The sequence below is a fragment of the Mustelus asterias genome, chromosome 7 (assembly GCF_964213995.1).
Source record: "Mustelus asterias chromosome 7, sMusAst1.hap1.1, whole genome shotgun sequence".
NCBI classification, from domain to species: domain Eukaryota; kingdom Metazoa; phylum Chordata; class Chondrichthyes; order Carcharhiniformes; family Triakidae; genus Mustelus; species Mustelus asterias.
Window position 1 is genome coordinate 64,199,568 of NC_135807.1, and position 14,103 is coordinate 64,213,670.

General features: G+C 44.4%; 1 protein-coding gene across 1 annotated transcript in view; it reads right to left on the reverse strand.

Annotated features, from left to right (window-relative positions):
- Positions 1–14,103, reverse strand: part of st18 (ST18 C2H2C-type zinc finger transcription factor) — a 194,190-nt gene that overhangs the window by 112,219 nt on the left and 67,868 nt on the right. Inside the window, exons 2-3 of the mRNA XM_078216977.1 lie at positions 4,325–4,393; positions 2,595–2,625 (exon numbers count right to left, since the gene is read on the reverse strand). Of these exons, the coding sequence (XP_078073103.1) occupies positions 2,595–2,625; positions 4,325–4,393 (100 nt within the window). The remainder of the gene's footprint in view (positions 1–2,594; positions 2,626–4,324; positions 4,394–14,103) is intronic.

The window sequence follows — 14,103 nt, forward strand, 5'->3', positions numbered from 1 at the left end:
GTTACACAAACACCTTCTCTCCTATCAACTTACCAGTATACAATAGCCAGTGCTATAAAAAGGGTGAGGCATCAGTTCCCCAGATTGTATGCTTGTATGTTGGTGGTCAGCCATTCCCTCTCTCCTTGCATACTCATAAACTGCAGGGTAACCACATCTGCAAATGTGCGATCCACAAAGCTCTCAACTTCACGGATGCAGCACCGTGACACCAGCTGCTGCTCAAGCAGTTAGTAAAGCACACAGTACCCTCAGCATTATTGATAGGGGCATAGAGTACAAGAGCAAGGAGGTGATGTCAAATATGCATCTTGTTTGGCCTCAACTGGAGTATTGCACCGTGTCGCAGCACCACACTTTAGGAAAGATATCAAGACATTGGTGAGAGTGCGGAAAATATTCACATCAATGGTCCCAGGGATGAGGAACTTCAGTTACGATGATAGATTGGAGAAGTTGGGACTGTTTTCCTTGGAGAATAGAAGGCTGAGAGAGGATGTCATAAAGGGGCGGCACGATGGCACAGTGGTTAGCACTGTTGCCTCACAGTGCCAGGAACCTGGTTCAATTCCCGCTTGGGTCACTGTCTGTGCGGAGTTTGCACATTCTCCCCGGGTCTGCGGGTGCTCCAGTTTCCTCCCACAGTCCAAAGATGTGCTAGTTAGGTGGATTGGCCATGGTAAATTGACCCTTATTGTCAGGGGGGCTAGCTAGGGTAAATGCATGAGGTTATGGGGATAGGACCTGGGTGGGATTGTGGTTGGGACAGACTCGATGGGCTGAATGGCCTCTTGCTACACTGTAGGATTCTATGATTCTATGATAATCATGGGGGCTCTGGACAGAGTAGAGAGGGAAAAACTGTTCACACTCGTGGAAGAATGAGATTTAATGTAATTCGCAATAGAAGCAATGGAGATGTGAGAAGAAATCTGGAGAAGAAACCTTTCCGTGCAGCAAGTGATTAAGATCTGGAATACGCTGCTGTGGAGGCAGGTTCAACCAAGTCATTCTAGAGGAAGAATGCACAGGGTTACGAGGAGAAGACTGGAGAATGCACGAGGTGAATTGCTCTTTAGAGACTTGGGTCAAATAGAGTCATTCTGTGCTGTAAAACGTCTATAACTCTGAGATCCTGAGCTGAGCTAAAGGCCTCTAGGAGCAGCTGCGCTGCTCATTTCTCAGCCAGCCTGGGTTAGAGGTCTGGATGAGAGATCGAGAGATTGGCAGCTCCAGACTAAGAATCGGAGTGGCAATCTAACGGTGATTGCAATCTGATAGTGATTGCCCCTCCAAGGAAGATTTGGACCTAGAACTGCGCTCGGAAATATATTAAAACTGAGAAACAATGGCAGGGGGAAAGCTATTTGTCTGGATTTGCATCATCCCATCTCCCTTCACCCAAGTACAAGTGTACTATCAGCCCAGTCACAGTTAAAAATAATTCAAATTAACACTTCATTCACAAAAGACATTCAAATTTTGACTTAAAATAAGCATTGTGTTTTAAAGTTCACCTTGCAAATGAAACCTTTTCATACATGACATCAAAATCAATTGGAAGAGATAATATTTAAAAAATTAACGTGGAATTATTTATTATCTAATCATGGAACTACTTAAATAAACAAACAGACTTCAGTAGTGGGAATGAAAGGTCTAGGTCTATTGAGAGAAGTGAAGCAGTGCACTGAGGAAGGAGGAGGGCTCTAGTTGAAGGCCCTACCTCTCCACGGTATTCACTGATCACATATCCTATCTCCCTTCAATCAGGAGCAATGTCTAAGATGCCTAATGTTTCACCAAGGAGGTGTGACGGAACTGTGCCACATCCTACAAGTGGACCTGCAAACACACAGCAGAGCAAGGATAATGCTGCCAGTGACTAAGAAAATCACTGTCCCCCTCAGTTTGTATGCTTCAGAATGCTTTCGAACCAGAGCCAGTGACATTGCCAGTATTTCTCAGCTCACCATGCCTCACTGCATCAGGGAGATTTCATTGGTCCTGGGCAGTGGGAGAAAGGCTACATTCCATGATGAAGCTGACAAACCAACAAATCACCCTCAGGGGAGTGTGAACAGAGACATTTCCTATAATCCAGACACCCATCGATACTCGTAACTGTGTAAGGGCGAGACATTAAAAATGCAAAATGCAAGAAGAGTGTGTGTGTGTGTGGTGTGTATGTGTGGTGTGTGCGTATATATATATATATCTATATATATATATACACGTGTGTGTGTGTGAGTGTGTGTGTTTTCACAGCTTAATTAGTGAAGTACATCCTGATTCGGAAAAGGCATTTCCTCATGGAAGATAAACTTAGACATTTATTGTGACCAACCGAGGAAGTTGAATAGAGAGGAGACAGTTCCGTCCTTCTCACCCGAATAGCAATGATCACTTAATGAAGTGGTACTGTCACTTTTAATTGAGCTTCACTGTTTACCAATACATTCTATTTCGTGCCTGTAATTTGTTCGGAAGCTTTGCAATCAAATTATTAAAATCCCACAATGTATCCTGGCAATCAATCAATAAGTCTGATTATGTCAAATGGCAATGGAGTATATGACCCATAGCTTCCTTACCTCAGCTCCTGTGCCACAGGCTCCACTGGAACTGTCAACAGAGGGAACATGAGAATAAAAACATGTAAGTTTACATTTCCACTACAAGAGCTTTTGCTGTTTGCACCTGTCTCCCTGTGATAACTCCAGCTGCAGTGTCGAAACCACAGGTGAGCTTAAGTTCACAGCAATGTTAATAGTTAAGTCATTGCAAGTTTATTTTGACTAGGCACACTGCCTTCATTGTATACATTTGATTCCAAGTGATTTAACATACAGTGATTCTAGTTTTTGCTGGCACTGATGCCAGCAACATAACCAAAGCTTTACAGGCTATGATACATAAAGTACCATTTTCCTCCCCAGTTTTGGGTTGGCTAAATTACTATTTACAGCTCATTTTAAGAATTTCTGGACAGCCTGCCCTGGCTCTTTAGCCATCTTAGCATGATATAAGCAATGGTACGTGTACTTATATATGCTCGTGAGACTAAAGACTGGTAAATTACACTGTGCAAAACTGGCATAAAAATGTTCAACGCATCTGCCATTTTAGAAGAACAGTAAATCTATTTTCATAAGAATATTTTAAGTATTTGTACAGTGTTATCATTCATTTTAATTTCTTGGGCTAGCTTTTTAAAATATTTTTAATATTTTAAAGAATTAGGAAAGACAAGAGTTGGATATGGACATCAGCTGATGGCACTCATCTATCTGAAACTGGTTTCATCTTAAATAATTAAATAAATAGCTTGCATTTATATAGCCACTTCCTCAGGATGCCCCAAAATGCCCCACATTCTATAGATTACTCCTGAGTGTCAGTCATGACAACCAGTTTGCATGCTGCAAGATCCCATAAACAGTAGAAGAATAGAAACTAGAAGCAGGAGGAGGCCATTTGGCCCTTCGAGCCTGCTCCACCATTCATTTTCATCATGGCTGATCATCAAATTCAATGAACAATCATTGATCTGTTTTTGACGGCGTTAATTGAGGGACAATTGTTGGCGAAGTCATCTAAACAACTCTCTACGCTTTATCAAGAAATCGTGGTCTGGGGAGAGGGAAGGGCTGCTGGGCTCACTCCTGCTCCCACTAAATGCACCGACCTTTAAAATTTGATTAACCGGCAGCTCTAGCAGATGGGCAGAGCCAGAACTCAGTGGTAGGGGGGGTTACTGGGACTGCAAAGAGGCACCAGGATGAGGATCATGGTGACCAGAGACCATTGAGTCTTGAGGGATGGGGGACTCTTGGGAAGTGGGACACTGGTGGGAGAGGGGGGGAGGGGGGGGGTTGGGGAGAGGCAATACCATGTTTAAGAGGCAGGTGGGGGAGGGCGGGTTGCTGCCGATGCACCCCTGATTGATGACCCCCCACGACCATCCCACTTTTTCACAGAAACTGTTTCAAAAACGGCCTTCTCTCTCTCACCTGCCCACAACTGCCCAGTGTTTAATGGCAGTGGAGGCCAATTGAGACCTTTAATTGTCATTTATTTGGGCAGTTAAGGGTCTGAATCGGCCTAAGGGTGGGTGGTCTAGTGGGTGCCTTATCCATACCCCTCCCCTGTATTAAGGGATTATAGGGAACAAATTAAGGATCAGTGGTAAGGAAGTGGGCTGGTACCCATCATATTTTATGTGACCCCCTGCCGAAAAGTTGCGTGGCAGAGGGGCGGGGGGATGTTAAATGCAGCCCCATGAGATCCTTTACATCCACCAAAACAATCAAAAGTGTCTTACCTGAAAGACTAGTTCTGACATTATAGCAGTACTTCACTGAGATATCAGCAAAAATTCTACACTTAAATCCTGTAACAGGGTATAAATAATACAACATTCTAAACCAAACGTATGAGAACTAGCACCACTGAATCAAACTGAAAATTTTTTCTAACTGAGCTACTCTACGGTCTGAATTCCTTTCGTGTAATATTGGGAAGGAGGTCATTTGAAATGCTGACCCATTCTGATAAACAGTCCTCCACTCCGACTGCCCCCTATCCCCTTACCCTGCTGTTTAAGAACTACTCCAAATTCCTAAAGTTCAAAACAAATTCTGTAATTGGTGTTACAGTTTTTTTCAAATTAGTGGGGAAACTGGCTAGCAAACCTGAGACTAAAAAAATATTTTGGGTCCAAAAAGGTGCTTATAAATGTTGATTTTTCTTTGTCGTTATGTTTCATAAAAGATTGACAAAAGATACTGTGGGTGGGATTTTACTGCCGCGCTCGCCCCCAAATCGTAAAATCCCACACAAGGTCAACGGATCGTTCCATGGTCCGCCCCTCCCCCACTCCGAGTCCCATGGCAGGTGGAACGGGAAAATTCTCCCAAGTGGGAAAGACACAGGCATATTAATGCTCAAATCATATCAGTGTGACGTAAATATAAGTAGATAGGCTGAACACCGAAATGTCAGGTTACGAATAGAGAGTACTCTAGCATTGCCATATGATATGTGGCATCTTAGTACATCTGATGAGCCATGGCTGCAATTACGTGCTATGATGTTGTGGACGAGGCAAAGCGAGGATAAATGATTTATTTTCTGGGTGTTGGAAAGCATCAGCATTTTTTACTTTAAAAGATAAACTGCCTTCAATATATTGCATAGGTAACGAGTCACATTTTCCATACCTTACCTAAAACAAACTAAATTAAGAAGGAAAACAAAGATTTTAGAGAAATATACCTAAAAGATATTGCTGACGTTACTGTTTGCTTTAGAAATAAACCAATTTGTATAAATTCGAAACATTGGAGGCGATGATTTTGGACTCAGAAGTAAGTAAGCAAGCCCAATAGACAACAGGCAAACTGGCATTTATCTATGTATTCAGATGGCACAGTTGATCCGCATGGCACACCACTGAATAAAATTGCAGTTTTATGCTCTGGTGCATTTAACTATTTGCTTCACACCAGCAGAAATTATAATATTCTACCTCATGTTTCAGGGAGGTCTATATGAGACAATCTGAGGCTTGCTCATGTAAAGTTATGTTGTTTCCACTACTAAAATGAATTAACATCAATGCCTGTATGCTTATTTTACAATAAGTATAATAATAAATCATATTTTAATTAATTAGTAATATTTTAAAATGTTACGCCATGTTTATTGTCGTGCAGCTTTTGTATTATTGTAAAGAAAACCTTCTGACTAAAAAGAGGGAGATGTTTTCAGAGTTTGCACAACTCACAGACTCTTAAAACTGTTGGCCAAGGGTATTGGAAAGTTTTGGGCCTGCCATCTACAGTTTACCATCCATTGAAATCAATAAGTGTCAAATCTAGAGCCATAAGCTCTATTATCTTAATAAATGTGTTCATTGTTTCTTAGATTTTGCACTCATTTATCCTCGCTTTGCCTCGTCCACAACATCACAGCACGTAATTGCAGCCATGGCTCATCAGATGTACTAAGATGCCACATATCATATGGCAATGCTGGAGTACCACTTTGTGGAATGGATTAAAACAGACCAGTTAGATATCATTGTGCAAAGTACATGGAAGCATCTTGTGTTGTTGTGTTGGAGTATTTTCATTAACTCCCAAAGACTGCCAGTTGCAAACATTAACTTTACTATGACATATTTACAGTTATGAGAATGCTCCCTTACACTGGCATCTTTCCATGCTGCTTTCTCCTCGACTCTCAGATTACTTGCATATGTGCCATTTCCTTCAATGACATCACAGATTATTACAGTTAATCCTTTGTGAAACATAGTCTAACATACTCCATTATACTACATCTACCCCCAAATCAACATTCTCCAATGTTCCCGGAAACCCAATCTTTCAGCCTCCTGATCATTCTGAACATTTCAGTGTTTTGAAGTTCCACAAGAAATGTAGCCTCTTTTTGCTCTCTTTGGTAAATGTTGTTTTTCTTTCTCTCTCATGTTCTTTTCTCATTCTCTCTTCCCTCTCCTTCCTCTTTTTTTGCGATTCTCACCTTCTCTTACATCGATAAACATCATGGTGTGTTCATCGGTCTACCATATCTTATTCTCCTCTCATCTATAGGGAATAAGGCCTCCTCATTGGTTCTCTGGACACCGTTAAACAGAATTCAAATGAGTAGATGGTTCTTTTGATTGTGTCTGTGAATTGTATATGTGATAAACCTGGAAGTATTGGAGGCAATTCTTCCAGCTGCAGGCTGGGAGACATCAATGGAGGCCATTTTGCGAACTTCCCATTGGGTGCCATGGCCTCCGCACACCTCCCAGCCAAAGATTTTCAGCGTCATCAGCTCCACGCTGATGGGCTGATTATAATATGGAAATCTTCATTTCCATTTCATTAGCAGGCCTGGGACTGAATTCTCTGGGCCCGCTAGCGTCTCCCCGACATCCGCCGGGAGTGATTCCCTCCAGCGGGATTTACAACTGCTCCCCATTAATGGGAACAGGCGACCAACCCCGCTGGAGGGAACAGAGGCCATTGGGGCCCCCTCAAGAGGTTGGGGGAAATGGGGATGCCCTTTGGGCATTGTCAACCTAGCAGTGCCAACCTGGCACCCTGGCACTGCCCAAGGGGAAAAATGGCACTGCCCAAGGGGTATCAGGCAGTGCCAAGGGGGTGGGCCCAGAGGGGGGGGGAACTATTGGGGTGATCGGTGGGGATGGGGGGACCCACTGCCACTCTGCAATCATGATCAGAGGCAGAGGAGGGAGGATGGCGATTGGGGCTGGTCATCCGGGTTGGGGAGGTCGGCAAGGGGACATAGTGGCTGGCCCGGGGAGGTCCGGGAGGCCAGCGATCGGTGGGGGTTGGGTGGGGGGTCTGCAACGCCAGTGATGGGGGATTGCAGAGCTCGCCAGCGATCGGGTTGGCCAGCGATTAGAGGGCCAACAATATGGAGCCACTGCGCATGTGCCAATCTTGGCGCTGACAGATCGATGCTTGCGCAGTAGCCCACTTAGCGCATTACTGCCGGCCTCTCACGTGTGAATAGCCTCTGCTCCCTGATTTCCAGAGGGAATCCCGCTAGGGCACTCTGTGATGCACGGTGTCAGAGATTCATTCTGGAAACAAAGCTGAGAAAACCAGTCGAAGTTACTCCCATTTTCCCGCAAATTGGGGATTTAGAATTGTTTGGGAGAACCCCAGCTAATTTCTTCCATTGACATTGAGAGACTTGGCCACCAAATTGAATATAATGCCCTGGCTCTGCAATTGCTCTAAATGATATTAATGTAGGCATCGTAAGATCTCAGGTCTCAATGCTCTTGGGATTCAAGGATGCATCTGCTGCGATTAGTTTAGGTAATTCTACATCGTAATGTGCTATCTCTGACGTCAACAAACTCTCCTTGATTTTTTTGAATGATTTCTGATATGTTTCTTCTTAAGACCATTCATTGCCTTGGCAACACTGACATAGTGGCTTATTGAGCTCTGGTGAGTTTTTAAAGACATTTTTCTACTTGACTCTGGCCCTCAGTGGATCAGCTTTTATTCCTGACATATTCACTATGTGACCAAGAAACCTGATCGTTTTCTGTGAAAACCGACACCGCTGAGTGTCAATCCTGTCAATTCCTGCTGAATTCTTTAATCTCTCCTAAGAAGAGATGTATTGTGAATCTTCAACTTCATGGATCCTGTTTCCTTTCAAAACTTTTTCATTTTCAGTGTTCTGTGCATTTTTGCTAACTGTGGCATATTTCCTGAAAACACCACGGAGACGATCTTACCAAAAATATTCTCTTGTGGTCTTCTCAGTACTGCTCTCATTCATGTCACCAGCTCGGGCAGCACGGTGGCACTGCTGCCTCACAGCGCCAGCGACCCAGATTCAATTCCAGCCTTGGGTGACTGTCTGTATGGAGTTTGCACATTCTCCCCAGTTTCCTCCCACAGTCCAAAGATGTGTGGTTTAAGTAGATTGGCCATGCTGAATTGACCCTTAGTGTCGGGGGACTAGCAGGGTAAATATGTGGATTTACGGGGATAAGGCCTGGATGGGATGATTGTTGGTGCAGACTCAATGGGCTGAATGGCCTCCTTCTGCACTGTAGGGATTCTATGATTCTATGATTCATACTCAGCTTGAGTGGACCCATGTATCAATGTGTCATCCATGTGGCAAACAACTCCATGTAAACACTCGAAAAGGTTTGATATTGTCTTTTGAAAGACCTCTGGTGTTGATGTTATTCCTAAGGGTAACCTGTTAAAACAAAATCTTTCAAATGGTAAGATGAAAGTTATGAAAAGCTTGGACTCCTCCTCTAGTGGTATTTGTCAGAATCCACCGTTAGCGTTTAATTTAGGGAATGTGAGATCTTCCCTGGCTTAGCTAAATTCTCATCTACTGATACCATTGGATGGATTTCTCTTTTTATGGCTTTACTGAGTTATGTCAGGTCAACACTTATTCTTATGAAAGTATCTGGCTTCTAAACCATGACTATCTTTGAACAGCAACCCGTTGGCTCCATTACAGATGAAATGGCTCCTTGTCTTACCATTGTGCCAATCTCTTTCTTTACTTTTGGTGGTAAAGGCTGCGGAATCTTTCTGGACGTATATTAGCATATAAGTTTTGCTTCTGGGCTTAGTGTTATGATACGCTGTTATCAGCTTTCCCAATCCTGTAAATAACTTTGCAAGTTCTGCTCTGAAGTCTGCTGAATGACCTTCACCATTCTTTATCTCTTCTATTCTGCGAATTAGAATCAATTTCATACATGCCTTTCTACTTGAAAGTGAACAACTCTGATCTTGAATTACGTACAGTACTTCAGTAACTATTTTCTCTCTGTGCTTTAAAGCAGCTATTATTTCCCCCAGAGCCTTCAGCTCTGTTCCTCCTGATCCTTATAGCCTTTTGTAGATGGTGAAGAACTAACTGTCTTGTTTAACCATGGTCCAGCATCGAAAACAACTGAAACTGCTGCTCCAATGTCTAATTCAATGTGTGTCCTGTGACTTTCTACCAGGATCTGCACTCCAGTAGTTCCTGCTGAATTCTTTAATCTCTCCTAAGAAGAGATGTATTGTGAATCTTCAACTTCATGGATCCTGTTTCCTTTCAAAACTTTTTCATTTTCAGTGTTCTGTGCATTTTTGCTAACTGTGGCATATTTCCTGAAAACACCACGGAGACGATCTTACCAAAAATATTCTATGGGCCTGATTTTACCAAAGCTTCGCGCCTGTTTTCGGGTGCGAAATCACGGTAAAGTTGGGCGTCGGGCCTTTAACGCAATCTGCACCCGAATCCGAGCAGATCGCGCCTTTACTGACACCCGAGGGGCCCGCACCCGAATCGGGTGGCCCGATAATTTAAATGCATTTGCATGCATTTAAATCGACTTAATGAATCGCTCTCTTGCCCCTGTAGGGAAGAGTAATCTGTGGCTGGTAGTGTACCAGTGATGGTGTATCCCTTTACACTGTGGAATTGGCCACTGTGGAATCGGCGGTTCTGCTTCATCTTCTTAGCGAGGAATCGCTTCGTCCTGAAGGTTTCGTGGGATGGCATGGCCGCACGTCCACTCCGGCAGGAGGCATCGGCTGCAGACTGGCAGCCGACCACCCCCACCCCGACCAGAGGATGAAACGTCACACCCCCTCTCCTCCCTCCCCCCCCCCCCCCCCCCCCCAGGGGCTGATCGGTCACACCCCCTCCCCTCCCACCCCTCCCAGGGGATGATCGGTCACACCCCCTCCCCTCCCACTACCCCCCCCCCCCACCCCCCCACCCCCCACCCCCCACCCCCCGACCAGAGGATGAACGTCAGAGAGCCGTGTTCTGCTTTTTCTTTCGAGCCCGGGCGCACTGTCAGATTTGTTTCGAATTGCACATGCGCAGTTCAGAGCTCCGATCGGTCCACCAGCGCTAAGCCTCGGCCACGGCGCAGATTGGACTGGAGCCGGCAAAACGGGTATGGGCGCGCTGCAAAGAGGATTCCAGGCGCGGATCTATATGACGCCCAGATTCGGCACTTAGGATCAAAATGGTAAAATAGGGCCCTAAGTGTTGAGCAAGCATGAAAACAGGAGAGAATCACACTCATTTATTAGGCAATCTCCCAGATGCAGTCAATTGTATGGCAGTTAGGAAAAAAATAGGTAAAAGGGGAGTGGATGGAATCTATTCATGCTGGGAAGCCGGCTGCTGAGCTGTCGGGGCACTATTATGCATGCACCCAGATCTCCCAGTACACTATGCGCAAGTGTACACAGTGCACTGAGAGATATCATACTCCCCAGACACATTGCATTCCCCACCCTGACCAACCCCTTCAGACATCGCCCCCAACACCTCTCCAATCATCCCCGCACTCCCTGTGGACTTACTCTCCGATTGCCACACTCAGTTTCCCCCTTCCCCAGCCAATTCACTGTTCCTGATACCCCCCCACCCCCTGCCAATCGCTGGTCCCGATCACCCCCACATCACCGGACGATCGCTGGCCTCAAACCGGCCTATCCCATAGTGCAGAGCACATGCCCCACTGATCGTGAATGTAGCCCATCCATCACGCAAACCAGCCTCCCATCCATTGACTTTGTCTACACTTCCAGCTGCCTCGGCAAAGCAGCCACATAATTAAGGACTCCACGCACCCCGGACATTCTCTCTTCCACCTTCTTCCGTCGGGAAAAAGGTACAAAAGTCTGAGGTCACGTCCCAACTGAAACAGGAACAGCTTCTTCCCTGCTGCTATCAGACTCTTGAATGGACTTACCTTGCATTAAGTTGATCTTTCTCTACACTCTAGCTATGACTGTAACACTACATTCTGCACTCTCTCGTTTCCTTCTCTATGAATGGTATGTTTTGTCTGTATAGCGCGCAAGAAACAATACTTTTCACTGTATGTTACTACATGTGACAATAAAAAAATAAAATAAAATCACATCACTGCCTCCTCCCCTTATGCCCTGTCCCCTTAGCACTGTCAGGGTCCTAGGCTGGCAGTGCCAGGTTGGCACTGCCCAAAGGGCAATGCCCAGCCTTGCTCCTGACTCCCCAGGCGGCTTCAATGGCTTCTGGTCCCACCGGTGAGACCATCACGTCAGGTCCCCATTGCTAGGGACCGTACATGATCCTCGCCGGTGAGGACCTTCACCAGCGAGGTCGTTAAGGCAAGTGAGCGAGCCTGGACAATTGCGTCTTGGGCTTACTAATAATATGCAAATGAAGTTATAGATATTTAAATCAGCCTCAGGTTGGCAGAATGTGGCTGATAACATCGTGAAAGGCAAGAAACTTGGCGTGAAGCCTGTTTTTTGCTTCTCATCCGGTTCACCACACAATCGACCGGCATGCTGAGCCAGTAAGATCTCCCCTGCTTATCTTTATGCACCAAAGGAATTCAACATCTTTGGTGGGACAATTGTCATGTCCATGCCTTTCTCTTCCACACCAGCAACAGTTAATCAGGACTGCTACCATGAATTGCTTCTCATGCCACATGTCTCTCCTTCTTTCTATTTTCTCTTTTTTTATGTCTGACAAATTTCACTGCTTCTGTTACTTAGGAATTTGGGCTGCCTCACTCTCCTCTGACCACTGATTGGTTCTGCCTCCTGATCTCGGTGTGCCTAAACAATTTCAATCACCCCTCGGCAGGGTCAAGTCTTCTTGGGATTGCAAATTATCTGATAAGCACAATCCACTTTGCTGATAACTATTGTGCTGTGAATTATCTTTCAGATTACGGAATTCACAGTCTTCTTTTTGATTTGATTTATTGTCACATGTATTAACATACAGTGAAAAATATTGTTTCTTGCACGCTATATAGACAAAGCATACTGCTCATAGAGAAGGAAACGAGAGAGTGCAGAATATAGTGTTAAGAATGAAATTTTAGAAGCATAGAATGAGAGTAAAAGATAGAATTAGAAGTTATGCTGGGCACAGCTTGCAAGAAGTCACCTCACTCCGGCATCATCTTGGGGAAAAAACCTGGTACACAGCATTAATTAATGTGTCGATGCTTTCCCCGTCGGTATATTTATTGAGCATTGTGTGTTCCACAATGGTGTTCTTGCAGAGGCTGAAATATGTTTCCAAGGCATCAGTGGCTTCAGCATATGTACCTGTACTCTCATCGATCTCAGGGTAACCAGGATGTCGTCCATATCGTCACCCACTGTGTACAAAGGTGTGCTGACCTGCTCACAGTCTGGCTTTGTTGCAAGACCCAATGCAATGCAAAATCAAGTGAATTGCCTTTACCACTTTGGCCGTGCTTCATCCTGACTTAGGTCTGCAACGTTCTCAAAACTCTCCACTAGAGGGAGAGATTTTTCTATTGCCAACTTTTTACCGCTTGCCAGCATGTATTATTGTGTTGTTGGGTTGGAGTAGGTTGAATAACTCTTAAAGACTGCCAGCTGCGAACACTCTAACTTCATGGTAACATATTTACAGTGACTAAAACACTCCCTTACTCCAGCTCATTTCTTTATCTATACTGCTTTCTCCTAGACTTTCAGATCACATGAATACTTGTAACTTTCTTCATTGACATTGCAGACTATTATCGTCAACCCTTTGTGTGACATAGTCTAACATGCTCTTATACTACTGTACATATGTAAATGACAGCCCTGTTTTAGCCCTCACACCCCATACCGAACTAGAGATCACAGAGTAGAGCAGGAGCTCAGGATTTCTTGATGGCTGCTATGGCCTAAGCAGAGGCTGCCACCAAAATATTTCCACTTTCAGATTGTTCCTGTGGAGATAGTAGGAGCAGGTGTGCTCCTCTCGATCTATAGTACTCAAGATTAACCACACCACTATTGTCACTTCACTTCCCTTCTGGAAATTACCTTCATTAGCAAGCTTCCAGTAGATATGCGCCAGGCACTGAATAGTTACCCCAAAGTATACTAATGAGGCCCAGTTTCATGTCAGCCCTGGGCCTCCAGTTGGGGCTCATGTTGCCCATTTCAGGCTCTAAAATTGGCCTAAAGGAATTTTTACTTCCTTATATATTATCATTGTATATCATCATTATAGGAAAATATTGGCATCAAACAACTTCACAATCTGCACACTTAAGATACTTGGGGAGTAACTTGAAACCAGAGCCATATTCTTAAGTGATTTTAAAATGTGGCATTAGATGAAAGAGAAGCACATAGCCTCTTTCCCACACGAAATGCAAACATTTAACAAAGTTTTGTTTCCGGCAAGGAGTTTGATCATTGTGAGCAAAGTGGAAAAGGGAGACTTTGAAAAAGAATTGACATCGAAGGCAGGATATTACGACCTCACTTGAGCGAGATTGGAATTCCCGCCTGAGGTCAATGGAGATTTCCGTTGTCGGACCCTCACCCGCTCTGATTCCGTAACGGGCAAGGTGCTGGAGTTCCATCAAGATTTTCAAAAGGTTTGAATTTCTTGAGGAATACCAGACAGGGGAATGTCAATGGATGTCATTTATATGAATTTTCAGAAAGCCTTCAATAAGGTTCCGCATAAAAGGTTGTCAGCTAAAATTAAATCTCATGGAATCGAAGGCAAGTTATTGAT